At 37.5% G+C, this 14,373-nt stretch overlaps 2 protein-coding genes across 6 annotated transcripts in view; one reads left to right on the forward strand and one right to left on the reverse strand.

Moving 5' to 3' along the window:
* Positions 1-6,012: 6,012 nt before the first annotated feature.
* On the reverse strand, positions 6,013-12,665 carry CGGBP1 (CGG triplet repeat binding protein 1). Of its 4 annotated transcripts, XM_078060197.1 has the most exons (4): positions 12,463-12,663; positions 11,654-11,857; positions 9,811-10,154; positions 6,013-9,659 (listed from the first exon to the last, which is right to left on the reverse strand). In XM_078060197.1, exon 4 carries the CDS (start codon positions 9,638-9,640, stop codon positions 9,137-9,139), a length of 504 nt encoding a protein of 167 aa, XP_077916323.1. In that variant the 5' UTR covers positions 9,641-9,659; positions 9,811-10,154; positions 11,654-11,857; positions 12,463-12,663; the 3' UTR covers positions 6,013-9,136. The 4 variants fall into 4 exon arrangements, with proteins under 4 accessions (XP_077916323.1, XP_035970400.1, XP_035970398.1 ...); XM_036114507.2 differs by lacking the exon at positions 9,811-10,154 and having other exon boundaries at positions 12,565-12,665; XM_036114505.2 differs by lacking the exon at positions 9,811-10,154 and having other exon boundaries at positions 12,463-12,661.
* Positions 12,666-12,863: 198 nt separating this feature from the next.
* The window catches only part of ZNF654 (zinc finger protein 654), an 84,329-nt gene continuing 82,819 nt past the window's right edge, over positions 12,864-14,373 (forward strand). Inside the window, exon 1 of one of the 2 annotated variants that reach the window (XM_036114498.2) lies at positions 12,864-13,155. In XM_036114498.2, the coding sequence (XP_035970391.1) occupies positions 12,967-13,155 (189 nt within the window). In that variant the 5' untranslated portion in view covers positions 12,864-12,966. The remainder of the gene's footprint in view (positions 13,156-14,373) is intronic. The other variant, XM_036114499.2, reaches the window with a different exon arrangement.

Consider the following 14,373-nt stretch of genomic DNA (forward strand, 5'->3'; position numbering starts at 1 on the left):
CTAAATAATGTTTCCAATAAGGAAGAGACAGATTGAAACAGTCAGAAATAGAAAGGCCTGGAGGAAACAGACACAATGCAGGATCAGAAGAAAGCTTTTTAAAAAAATTATCACAGAGGGATAAAATACTGCAATCATAAATTTATCTTTTTTTTTTTTTTAAAGTAAACTCTACCCTAATATGGGATTCAAATGCATGACCCTGAGATCAAGAGTCATATGCGCTACCAACTGAACCAGCTAGGAGGAGCCCCTGCAATCATAAATTTATTAATGGGATGCGATGAAAAGGAAAGGTTTACAAAAAAAAGAAAGAGGTCTTAGAAATCAAAAACAGGGTAGAATAAATGAAGGAGAGTAGATTATCAAAGAAATAATAAAAATATAATATGAAATATATACAATGAAACATATGTATGAATATATGAAAATACATATACATGAATTATATGTGAATTATACATATATTCCATTTATTTCCCTGGAGACCTTCCTTCTCAACCCTTTTTCCTCTTGCTCTACTCTCAACCTGTGTTTCTCCAGGTCCAATAGAGTAGTCATCCTGGGATGTCTCTTCACTGCTTTTCTGGAAATAAGTATTTACAATCTAAAAATAACGTAAAACCACCTTATAAACTAAGAAACAAGTTTGAAAAAGCTCTAGACTTACGAATAAAAGACAAGGAAGCAATGACTTCAAATTATCAAAGAAAATTATTTTCAATCTTCTTGGCCAAAATTTTAATTGTGAGGCAATGATAAAGTTATTTTTAGTCACACAACATATCAAGAAATAAATCTTCTATACATTCTTTCTTGGGAATCTTTTGGATCATCATGCTTAAGCCAAGTAATGGATTATGCAAAGCATAGGTGTGGACTACAAGAAAGGAAGAATCTAGCCAGACAAGCAGCAAAGCAAAGAGACATTTCAGGATGACCACTGTTTTGGACCTAAAAAAAAAAAAAAGTAAATTCAGGGGCGCCTGGGTGGCTCAGTTGCTTAAGCAACTGCCTTCGGCTCAGGTCATGATCCTAGGGTCCTGGGATTGAGCCCCGCATCGAGCCCTGCATCGAGCCCCTCATTGGGCTCCCTGCTCCGCGGGAAGCCTGCTTCTCCCCCTCTCCCACTCCACCTGCTTGTGTTCCCTCTCTCGCTGTCTCTCTCTCTCTCTGTCAATTAAATAAATAAATAAAATCTTAAAAAAAAAAGCAGATTCAAATTTGAGCAGGGGGAAACAAGGCTGAGAAGAAAGTTCTCTGGGAAAATAAATAGGATTAATAGTTTATTTGACATATTTTTGCATTATAAAGGTATCTGCTATAAATAAGTATATGAGTATTCGCCATATCTCTTGGTGCATTTGGGAAAAAAGGGAACATAAGCAAAAGGAAAAATGATATAAAATGAAAAATTTTTAAAAAATAAAAAAATTGTTTGAGAAAGGAAATAATCACAGTACACTATTCAGTTCAGTGGTGAACAGTCATTTACATGGGCATAAAAATGGAAACTTTTTTTGTTAATTTTAACTACATAAAAATCCTATGGTGAGAGAAAGTGTGGAATGATGATAGTGGAAAACAACAAAATGTTCATTTTTAAGCATCATGCCTAAAATTGATAAATCAAAATTGTAGCATAAGCATATTATATTGAAAGTAGAAGAAGAAACAGGTAAACGAGTTCAAGGCAGGTGATGGGAGAAGTGAAGAATAGGCAAGGGTGAGAGGATGAAGCAGGGATTACTGATTATAAATCATTTACATTATTGGAGTTTTAAATCTATATGTATGCGTTATTTTGAAGAAAATAACAAATTAAAAAAAAAAGAATACAGAAGCAAAGAAATACCAAAATATGCTGATCATAATTTGAAAACATATTTGTACATGTTATGTCTTTCCCAGATGTGGTATGATGACTGGTACTCTACCTACAGCTCTAAGAAAACAATTAGGTTGATCGGATATATATATTATTAGCTTCATTGTTGACACAAGTTAACAAACACAAAAGTCAACATGATGGGCACATTTACATACACCTAATGAGTTTAAGGTTAATTGCAAAGGCAGAGAATTTTATTGTAAAACCTATAGAAATGTAGAACCTAGTCATGTTTATGTATAACTCCATGCAGATACTGGTTGCAGCATTCTGGCAATATTCGCAGTTTTTTTTTTTTAATTTACCATTTTAACCATTTTTTAAAGTTTATTTATTTATAATCTCCACCCAACATGGGGCTTGTACTCATGACCCTGAGAACAAGAGTCACATGCTCTACCAAGTGAGCCAGCCAGGTGCCCCAGTATTTGCAATTTGAATTACAAAAATCTGCTCCATCTTATGGGGATACCTAAAAATGTGGATTAATAACTACATGGATTGTAGACCTGAATTTCCTACTTAAAACTCTTGTGATGTAAGCAAGTTGATAATATTTTGTATTAGCCAAAGGTGCAGCATTCAGAATCTACAAGAGGAAGAGATTAAGAAGCATTAGAGAAGAAAGAAGGAAATCTGATAAGACAGAAAGATTAAGAACAGATGGCCATTGGTATATGGGAAGATTGCACCTTGATTGTTCTATGTCACCGTGATACTGCATAGTAAAGAAATTACTGTTGTGCCACTAAGCAAGGGGATGCTAGGCAATCCCCCGCTAGAAAGAGTTTTCAAAAGACTGTGGATTCCAGAATAGTTACCTCCATGGAGAGGAATAGAGTTAAATGACAATTACCAGACATGGAGTTTCAATCCTGATTTAGTGCTGGTTTTCTGAAATAGAAAATTAAAGCGTTTCGCAGACATTATAAGTTATAAAGAACTACCTGATGATATATTATGACATTCATCTTATTCCCATTAACTGACAGATTTTGAAACACATTGATGGGGTTTGAGCAGTGATTAAATTTATTATAGGCATTATTGAAACACAGTGGAGTAATGTATACAACTTCTGTGAACAACAGAAGTTTAGGCTATTTATAGAAGAAGAATACAGGGATATTAAAGTTGTAGCTTTGAAATTAATTCCCCAGTATGTACTTAGTAATGAATAACTTGGGAAAAAGAAAGATGACTTAACTTTGTAAATGTGCAACTAAATGTTATGAAAGTAAATTTTAAAGAATTAAACAAAAAAGATGTTTTAAAATATTTATTCAATATTCTCATTAATAAATGAGTGTAAATGAATCATGTGATATTGCTATTCTCTACAGTTGGATATAACTACTGTGTTTGCAGGTTTCAATAAAAGTCTACTTCATATTTCTACACACATATATGTGTGTGACAAAGATAACTTTGCTTGTTGTAAATAAGTCAATACACAGGGATGTACAAAAAGCAAGTATTCTCTCTCACTGCATTCAGTATCACCACGTCAGTAATCTTGGCATATGGTGCGTGCCGATCAACTCATACATAGTGCACTTCTACAGCAGTGTTTTGTTTTTTTTCTCAGAAGTGAGAAAATACACTTTATATTTTTTAGTTAATATTGTGGATCTCTCTTCTGATCCATACTTTTAGGTCACTTGAATAGCTCTGTAATATGGATGTGTCATGATTTTTGGACCATTCCCCTATTGCTGGACATTCGTAGTATTTGCAGTTGTTTACTATTATAATGTTAAAATTAACTTCCTTTTCATATACCTTTACATATGGATTATTTTGTTCCATAGGATATATTCATAAAAGTAGAATTTGCTTGATTAAAAAGAATACCTAAAATTATTATTATTGAATAGGTACTATATGAGCAACATAAGAAAAAATTCAGAGAGGAAAAATGAATATAAAAACAATGTCCTCCATTACACATTGATTCATTTGATGCTTAAAAAGAAAAGTTTGGAGAATCTGTCATCTAATATATATATCAGCCCAGGCAGGGCATTGGATTAACTAATTCCACTGATTATCGATATCCAATATTCAACGGACCTCTTAATTTACCATGCACATTGCATTACAATGTGTGGCAGGTTTGTATTTTACTGGTCTTTAAATTGGTCAATTCCATTGCTTAATAGATTTTAATCTGAAAATATGTATTTTGTGGATTACAAAAATTACCAGATTTTCAAAGGATATGCAGACCATTTAGTACACAAATTTTCAGTTTTTACTGCTCTTCTTGTACAAAATAAGACTTTGAGAATCAAAACAAAACCAGTGATGACAGTTTGGCTAACTAGTCTTATGACAAATGCTTAAAGGAGCTGCTTAGAAAAGACAACAATATGTCCCCTCCGCCCCCATCACAGTGTTATGACAATGAATTATGATACTGTATTATCACTAGAATGTATGCTGCTTGAAGGCATAGATTTATTTTCTCTGATGTGTCCCCAGTAGCTAGGGTAGTAATTAGGTATAGGATAGGGACTCAATAAATACTAGTTGATTGCATATTATTCAAATTTAACCAAGAACTTTAGGACATAGGCTTTTAAGTGATCTGATTCCAACATTTAAACGAGAGAGGTAAGAGACATTGACTGTACATAGTATGCATATAAAACAATTGAAATAAAGTAACATACTGAGAGGTAGTCAGATGGAAATCATGCCCTACATTATCAAATGCATCAGATCACAAGTAGTCCTATTCTACCACCTAGTTTTAGCTTTCACAGGGCTAGGTTAGTTGCTCCGATCCCAGGAGCATCTTTGCGTGATGACATACTTTATTACAGGTACGTAATACAACTCAACTTATACATAGACAGAAAAAAATATAGGAACTGTCATGAGACCCAGAGGCACATATATTCAATTGGTTTAGATTTGATAAAAGTTTTGATAAGATTCTTTAGGAAAAGTGAAGACAGATCTTTCATGGTTTGTTGATATTAAACTGGAAGCAGAAGTATTGACTGATTTTTTAAGGTCCTTTCTACCATTTTGATCCCAGGAAATATACTTTATAAATTCAATAATTTTTTGTCAGACAGAAGTGAATAGGAGAAATATATGCCCTCAAAACTATGTGAAACTACTAAAAGGCAAGATAATTTTCAACTTTTTTGCATTTTTTTTTTACCCCCAGTGGTAAGAATATAACAAATCTTTGAAAAACCCAATAAAACATATGAAGTGCAAATTAGGCCCTTGTCTTTCATAAATAATATTTCTAGAAGTAGAAAATTAAAATGTTTCCAATTAAAAGTGCTTATTAGGTTAATTTAACTATTACCTATGTAATTTTTAAGGAAAAGAGCTATTTGTAGCCATGATGTGTATCTGATTTGACAAAATATATGCTTTTTACATTGGCCATAAGGGCTAATAATCCTATAGAGATATAAGTAGGAGAAAAATAAAACTCTAATTAGTAAAATTCTGTTGCTATTTTGGAACTACAAAATATGTTACTTAAAAAAATAAAATACAGGGCGCTTGGCTGGCTCAGTTGGTAGAGCATGTGACTCTTGATCTTGGGATCATGAGTTTGAGCCTCACGTTGGGTGCAGAGATTACTTAAAATAAATAAATAATTAAAAAATATATAGATGTTACTGACTCACAAAATGCTTTCAAAACTTCTGAAACAATTTCTTTTTGAAATTTATTTCTAAAAGTCACAGAGACAAAACTTTAAACGTGACACATTTTTACTAAGGATACATGCGTGAGCAAAAAAAAAAAGTAAGCACGGGAATACAAAAAGAAACATAGTAAAATTTTAATGAATACAGTATTGTGGATACAAGTAGAATACCACTAAGTAAGAACTGTATTTACCTTAGAAGTCTAGGGTAGTATGTATTGAGATAAATGGTTTAGGACAGCCACTTCACTATTCACAAGTTAATCAGTGCTGACCAGAAACTAAAGCAATTTATATTTTAGGTTAAGATTTTCAGTGAAATTATAGGATGAATCTTCTATTTAATGAATATGTTTTAAGGTGATCTGCACTCATTTAAAGGCAGCTGGGGCAAGTCAAACCACAGAGAGCCCTCACAAAGACTAAGCACCAAATGACAAAATGTTTGTGGCTTTCATTTTGGGCCACTTTAAATTTTATTTTGTTTAAATGTGTTTTCCATTAACATTCACATACAAATTCTTTCAGGCAAAAGTTTTAACATGGAACTTTCTGCTTGGAGATCTTGCCAACTGTTACTTACAATAGTTTTTAAGCAATGAATACTTCAGAACAATCCCAAGCGGATACTTAATTGGTTACAATTGTAAGATGCAGAGCTTTTTCTTCAAAGTTTTCTGGTCCCCCAAAATTCAGTAGGGCCAAATGCATTAACTGGAAGTAGCATTTGTTTTAAAAAAAAAAGTCTTAACGATGATAATGAATAAAATAACTATTTAGACTCTCATACACAATCTTTCTAAATTTTCACCCTGTAAGAAATGATTACAATGTCCTTCAGGTTTGCTATATGCCCCACAGAATAAAACAAAACAAAACAAAACAAGGAATTTAACATTTCAACAAGCTAGTAACTATTTACTGTAAGCATATAGTGAAGTTCTGGAAGACATACTACCATACTTCAAGAAAAACACTATTAACAGGTAAGCATGTGTTGAAGAAGGCAGTTTATAAATGAAACATTACAAATCTTATGTTTATGCATACAACTTATAAAATAGAAAAAATTGCTATTTTTCCAATAGTATAGCATCACACTAACACTATATAGTTAAGATTGAAAGCTTCTGTACACACATCCACTACACCTCCACAGCAGCATACGCCTTAGACATTTTCATTTGTTATCCAACATATGCCAACCATGGTTTCACGGATTTGTACCAGTTCGAGCAGGCTAAAACAATCATTCTGCCTTATCAATTGACTATGAGACAAAGTTAACCAGTTTCAGGGAACAAAAAGTTTCATAATCAGTAAACAAACATATTAAACCTCCACAACAGGATGGAAAATGCTTCTAAGGACATGATATAATCCTAACAGGAGGATGGATTATGCCCCTAGATAAAGTGTACGTGGGAATAGTTAGGAGCCTGGAGAAATACATTAAGACATATGGGACCTAAATGATCAAATCAGTAATAAGTACTAGAAACTCAAATGTGAATTATTGACTTTTCTTGTGCAACATCATCCAGTTTACTGCTTAGGACTACTCAAAACTGTTCTGCCACTACATGTTTGCTGTTAGTGCAAATTAATATTGAAATAGGGAGCAGTCTGAATCACATGGAATTTTGAAAAATTAGAATGATTGTATATCTAACCTTATTTTTGTATTCTGAAAATGCTATAAAACTCAATTATTTTCCTGGCTTCTTAGATCTTCTACCATCTTAGATAATTCAAATTAAACATGGTTGCCTGCAAATTCTTTACTAGGGGAAGTAAAAGCAAAGTACATTTTGGTTTTGCTGCTGGTCTCATGTATGTGCTTTAGCAATGACAGCACTACTCCAGGCATTTATTGTGCTAGTTTACATAACTAAATATGAGAAAAACTCATAGTTCAAATTTTGACAAGAAATTTTTTTTTTTTTTTTTGGTGGCAGGCTTATTTTAAAATGAAAACAAAACAAAAACCCACTTAAAATCTAAAAATCAGATGGGCATTTTAACAACCTGAACTAGGAACTTAAGTCTATGAAAGAAACTTAGACATGGGAAGCTGTTTCTGAAAAATAGAACCTTTTCTTATTCACTTTGGCTTTTTTTTTTTTTAATGAAGATTTGTGGTAAAATGACCTCAAAGAAAATTCCAAGTCACATAGGGCATTCATGTCAGTGCTTTGTAATAGAAATATATTTTATAAGTATTTTAAACTTGAATGTTTTCAAGGAATTTAAGATTCTTTTTTAAAGCTCTAGTCCAAGTCTTCAGCTGTTCAGTTTTTAAAAAATATAATTTGGGTCTCCAATGGAGAGGACATAACTGGGCTAAGCTACTTTGATGACATTACAGGATAGTGAGGTTCACAGAGAGATCATTTCCTGAACATGGTTGACCTTTAACAGAACTGATTATTTCCTCACCCAAACAGTTATGCAGGATACTGCCACATCTCCACTACAAAAATCTTGCCAGTCTTTCTAGACAATTGTTTACCATCCATGTTTAAAAACCTTGTACCACCAGAGGCAAAGCACATAAAAGTGAAAATAAGTAAACTTCTTTCCAGTCTATTTACCTAAAGTCTTATAAATCATATGGAAAAATTAATGTATATAAAGTAATTTCTTTATTATCTGATCTGTCAGCCAAAAAGTAATTACTAGTTTTCTGTAAAAACAGGAAACTCAATCATAAAACGTGTTTAAATTAAAATGCCAATCTTGAAATCTTTTAACATCAAGACATTAAAAAAAAAAAAAGCTTGCAAATTCAAGGGGATGCTTGAAATGAAAGTTATGGTTCAAAAATTTGTTTATAGTAAGAGACTAAAATCATGTCACTGCAAAATTCCCCATGGCTTTTGGCACTGACACTGAAAGATTTTAGTCTTTTGGTCACTTGAAGCTGCTACTAAATACATTAAGCCTTTTTAAAAAGGGTGAAAAAAGACAGTGAGGAACTGAATGAAAGATAAGGTAACTACATCATATACACGCATAGTTTGAAATAAAGACAGTCATTTCTTTGAGGGATCTGAAGATATAAGAACAATTTCCCACCATCCCTTCCTTTTTGAAGAGGATCCTCTAATCAGAAATAATTCCTTTAAGTTACTATGAGTGGTGTTGCCTGGCAGCAGCTTCAATTTCCTAGGCTAGTGTTCAATCCAAGTAATTAAGTAATCTCACAAGGAATAATCATATATGGCAACAGGGTAAAAAAGCAGGGCAGTTCTTCCATGCACAAACATTTCAGGAGAAAAACCATCAATTTTAAAGATAACCATCAGGTTTCAGGTATCCTAGCACACTCTAAACCCTAAGTTTTGCTTTACACCATTGGTGACTAAAATTAACAAGTTTTGCAGTGAGGTTTTTTTTTGTTTTTTTTTGTTTGTTTTTTTTGCCTGCAACTATATACACATTGCAAAACTATTCTGCATCACATGATTTTAAATGAAATAAATATAAAAATGAACCACACAATCAACACATAACTTTAATACTCCACATTTATCTTGATCACAATGGTGGTAACCTCCTTGTCAACAATCTTGTGAGTTGAGGAGTTGATTCTCATTTTCATATCCATCAGGAAGATATGCTCTCCTCAGCTGGTCTGACTTAGGTATGGAGCCTCCATTCTTCACATGGCGAGACAGGAAAGCACGGACTGCTGGATGATCAGCCTTCTCAAGTGGGATGTTGGCTTCCAGGCACATTTTCACAAAGTCCTGGATAACACTGACTTTCTCTGTTTGCGCAGTACTGTTGCACTGAAGGGATGCAGTTAGGGGCCTCTGCTTCTTTCTCACATTCTGCTCTTCAAATTCTGCCTTCCTCTTGGTATGAGTCTTTGACTTAAGGTGGTCACTAATGGCAGACTTGCGAACATGATTCAGAACCACATTGCAAGAAGTGCAGAAGAGTTTTCCTCCATCTTCGTGCAGCTCACCTCCAAACTCAGTGACTCGATCCAGGGGAGTCACATACAAAGCAGTCTTAGAACGGTTTCGGGCAGGTGGTGCTGTCACTACAAATCTTTCCATTCTGACTCTGAATAAGGTTCTTTCAAGACAAGAGAAACAAAAATAACTGTTACAACAACAGCTCATTCGGGAAGTAATTAACAATAAAAAGCAGGTATAAACATTTCAAGACTTAAAGACTTCAGAAAACTTAATTTAAATTAATAGACTGTGTGTCCATTAAGTCTTACCTGAAACGTGTAAGGAAAGGCAAAACCAGAGCAAGTTACTAGTAACAACTGGGTCCATTCCTTGAATTTGATGAAATTCAAATAAATTAGAACTATGAAAAAAGAACTCCAACTAACCCAGATGTCACTATCTTTTAGGAAAACCTAATCTGATGTCAATATTTAGGGTATTAATTATGTTACTCTCATTCAATTTAGATGTGTACTGAAGTTTAAAAGAGCTTCTTTTACCTTCACAGTTCTGGGACAACTGATTTTAGGAACACAATTGTAGGCAATTGTGTACAAAGTTTGTTCAAACAGGTGGGCCACTAAACTGGCCTACTTCTATATGAAGATTTGTTCTGAGAAGAAAAAAAGCAAAAACTGAAAAAGAACACAGACCAACTGCAATTAACAGCAGCAACAATGACATTAAATGTTAAAGCCAAGGTACAGAGCTCAAAGTCGGTCATTTTTTAATGCATATATACCTCCACTGAGTTTTCTAGAGCGTGATAATCAAGATATGCAAAGTGCTTTTTCTAACACTTTCCCCCTTTTTTCCATTAAAGACTAATACGTTTGTTAATTATTTATTTCACTTATTAACTAGTAAGTTAGAACAAATCTAAGAAGTTAACACAGTGCCTAGTAAATATGATAAGTGCTCAATCACAATTTGTTGATGGAATAAGTAAATGATTATCTTTCCTATTTTTCCAAGTATTTAACTCAGAAGCAGCTTAATAATTTCTCAATTTACCCTAGTAACAAATTTTTATGATCTTTGCCAAAATCATGACATTACATTATGGACACTAAAAACTTGACATACTGAACAAATGTTGTCAGTGACAACCATTTGTTCTCTGGAGCCATGCCTTTGGGCCAAGCTCTGACATTAGCTTATATATAAGAAATTAAAATTAATTTGATACAATTCAAGATGGAATTCTGTTCTCTATAAATACGTTAGAGAAAAATTCCTAAGTACATTCTCAACAACAATGCTTTAAAAGTGTAATCAGCAATAATGGAGTATTCTCTTAACCCATACTAGAGAATTCATAATTGGGTTACAGAAAATCTTTCTCAAAAGAACTCTAAATTGCCAATGTGTTAGACACCTGTGGACATAAACTGAGAGACAGACTTAACGTTTCACAGAAATTCTGCAAAGTATGATAAAGTTTAGGTTTTAATACATTTGATTCTATTTTCTTTCCGTTAACAAACTGTTCAATGCTTGACTCTCATGTGCCAAATACTGTATTAGGCTATAGGTTTTCAATGGCAGACAAGACAGACAGGATTCTTGCCCCAAAACAGTTAGCAATGAATTCCATTACACATGTTGGTACTTTAAGTCAATGGTACGTATTTTTTACTCCTATAGAAAATCAGTCAAAATTGTGATTATTTTGTTCTAAGCTAGTTATGAAAAACATTAAATATCTGTGCCCAGGAATACCTAAATCTTTCGCTGTGAAAGTCTTCTGTCTTTAAATATTTGGATTTCAAGCTTTAAAACAATAAACATGTTCATTATTCTCTGAAGCGTAAAATGCTCAATCGTTTGTGCTAATGTGAAAGGCCTAAACATTCCAATGTCTTGTAACTTTCAAAAAAAAAAAAAAAAAATCTGTTTGTGTTACTGTAGAGGCAAATATCCACCCAGTAGAGGATGCTCGACTTTACAGAGACCCGAATAACAAAAGTGTTTTCAACAGAAGGTAAAGATATTTTAAACGAAGAAGTTAAAAAGTTAAGAGCAGGAATTAGCCAACAAAAGCGAAGCAGCAAATTATCTACTAGATCTTATTGAAATAAAACTCAGAAGTTTTCAAGTTTAAGTGTTTACCCGATCACTTTCCAGTTTTTTTCGTCTTGATACTTAGTAGTGAAGGGTCTCCAGCGCAAAACCAAAGACGCTTGAAATCCTGGCACTTTCGTTTGTTCAAACCCGGAGATGCCTTCAAATCAGTTTTTCAACAAGTGGTGATGGGGAAATAGTTTCTGGGCTTGCACCCTATTTTCCCTGCGGTGCCGGGAAGTCATGCCTTTACTGTAAAACATGAAAAAAAAAATGGAAAGAAAAAATGGGGGAGGGGGAGGGAACGAAGGGAAGATAAAAAGACGAACAAGAACGACACAGCCACCACGGAGGTGTCTTTAAAACCGCTCCCTTTAGGTTAACTCCACACAACAAATCCGGATCCCAACGTTTACCTCAACACTCCTCAACCCAGTCCTTTCTCAGTTGTCCGCCCCGCTTTGCACCTCCTCGCGCGCCCCAGGCCCCAGGGTTCGGGAGGGGGAGGGAAAGGCGGGGCGCGGGACGTTCCCGGCGTCTAGACTCCCTCCTCCCGCGTCAAGCTCAGCACGCTGGCGCCCCACAACCCCTGCCCCGCTAGCTGGGCAGGGCCGAGACCCAGCTGCCGGCCGTGGGCCCGGGAACTCGACAGCAGAGTTGGCGGCAGTCTCAGGGGAGGAGGCGGCAGGCGCCTGGCGGAGGCGTCTGCTGTCAGGCTTCCCGTCTCCTCCCTCTTCCTCCCGCCGACAACGGCGCCCCGGCCCCGCCCCCGGCTCCCGCTTCAGGACGGAAGGCCCCGGGCCCAAAGCCCGCACCAACGGCCGGGCCCACCCTCGGCCTCCCTAGCTCCTCGGTACCGTAGGGTCGGGGCCGCCGTTAGGGGAAGTGGACGAGACCCGGTCGGAAGGGAAAGGAGGAGGAAGAAAAAAAGGAGCAAGGGGATGAGGGAGGAGGAAGACCCGTCGCCGCCGCCGCCGTCGTCGCCGTTGCCCGATCGAGCCCCGCGGCGGCCGCCGTGTCCCCCGCCGCGCCCCGTCCTCTTGCGCCGCCTACGGCAAAGCTCGTAGGCGGTCCCCAGCAACCGCCGAGCAGCATTGACCAACAGACCGCGAGTCTATCAAACAGACGGCTGATTTGGCCAATTGGAGTGGGAGGGTGGGCATGTGTATGATTGGCGGCTAGACTTCTCCAATGAAAACTGGGGGCGTGGGTGGGCGGAGCCGGAAGTAGAGCCAGCCGAGAGGCCCCTGTCCGGCTGGGGCGGAGGGAAGGGGGAGGGAACTAGAGGAGGAGGAGGTTAGCCGAGGCAGCTACAGCGGCGGCGGCGTAGGGGCTGGTACGCGCTGGGCGGCGAGAGCCTCATGGCGGAGGAAGAGAGCGATCAAGAGGCCGAACGCCTCGGAGAAGAGCTCGTGGCCATTGTGGAGTCCCCGCCAGGCCCTGTTGGGTTTAGAGCTGCGGGCGACGGCAGAGGTGGCGCTGGCGGCGGCAGCTGCGGTGTCGGCGGCTTTGGGATCAGCAGTCGGGATTACTGCCGACGCTTCTGTCAGGTGAGGCGCCCGTCGGCCTCCCGGACTTGTCACCCGGGTCTTGGGCCTCCCTGCGTCTCCTGGCCTTCTCGTTCTCGAATCAGGGCTGTGTCCGGTGTTCGCTCCCCCAGCCCAACAAGGAGAGAGAGTGAAGCTCCCTTCTCCACCTATCCCGCTTGGGGTGGGGGGCAGGGAGCGGGACTGGGATGACCCGCGGGTTTAGGGTTGCTGAGAAAGTGAGAGTTTGTCAGGGGTGGAGGGGCTGGAGGGAAGGAGGGTCAGCTGGCAGGAAGGCTGTGTACTGACATGCCTCCTCTCCTCCAAACAGACCCCTTACTGCCCGAGGGTCCCGCCTTCTTGGGTTTCCTCCCCTGTTTCTTCTCACCTCATTTGGAATCTCTGGCAACATTTCCTGCCTTCCCTTCTCCGCCCCTTGCCCCCCGTATTCTCCCCCTTTTCGGAGATGGGTGGCATGCCCTCTCTCTACCGCCCCCTCTCCTGTCATCGCCACCCCTCCCCCTCTGCTAGGGTCTCCTGTCATCCCCTCATGAGATCCCAGTGGGCCAGTTCTCCAGTTACTTTTTTGGGAGGTGGCGTTAAGGCAGTGTGATTGTCATCTTTCCTTTTCATACCCTGGTTCCTCGACACACGTACTGTCTTTTCTAATGAACTGCTGATGGAGAAAGTAGTTTTCCTTAAACTATTGCTCTGTTACCTCACCACCCCCTTCCATGTTTTAAATTACAGTGTATTTTATGTAGACTGTAAAATACAGTGTCCGAACGGTGACGGTAAATTATTTACTTGGTCGTCTGCCACTACGATTTGATGTAGTTTAAAGTATTTGACCATAATCAATTAGGGCAACAAAGTACTTGTCTAGGGGTAAAATTTGTGTAATTTACATTCACATCTACATGTATTTATAGTTTAAACATTTCGTTCTCATTCACAACACTCTTGTTTTGAGAACTGTTTTGGATTTTTTTTTTTTTAACACTCCTTTAACACTCCGTTCCTTTTTTTATTTGTTTGTTATCTTGGACGTATAGGGTTCAAATCATGGCTCCACCACTTGCTAGTTGTGTTACTTTGTAACCTAAGTAACCTACAAGTTACTTAATCTCTTTGTGCCTTCGTTTCCTCTTCTGCCAAATAGGGAGAGTAATTAAATGAGAGAATATGTAAAGGATTTGAATCTTTTACATATTAATTGAACTTAGCTATTAATTTCATTGT

The sequence above is a fragment of the Halichoerus grypus genome, chromosome 1 (genome assembly GCF_964656455.1).
Source record: "Halichoerus grypus chromosome 1, mHalGry1.hap1.1, whole genome shotgun sequence".
NCBI classification, from domain to species: Eukaryota; Metazoa; Chordata; class Mammalia; order Carnivora; family Phocidae; genus Halichoerus; species Halichoerus grypus.

Bases quoted from the DNA above. Each gene is read 5' to 3' on its own strand.
- CGGBP1 (XM_036114507.2), bottom strand. From the start codon at position 9,640: ATGGAAAGATTTGTAGTGACAGCACCACCTGCCCGAAACCGTTCTAAG.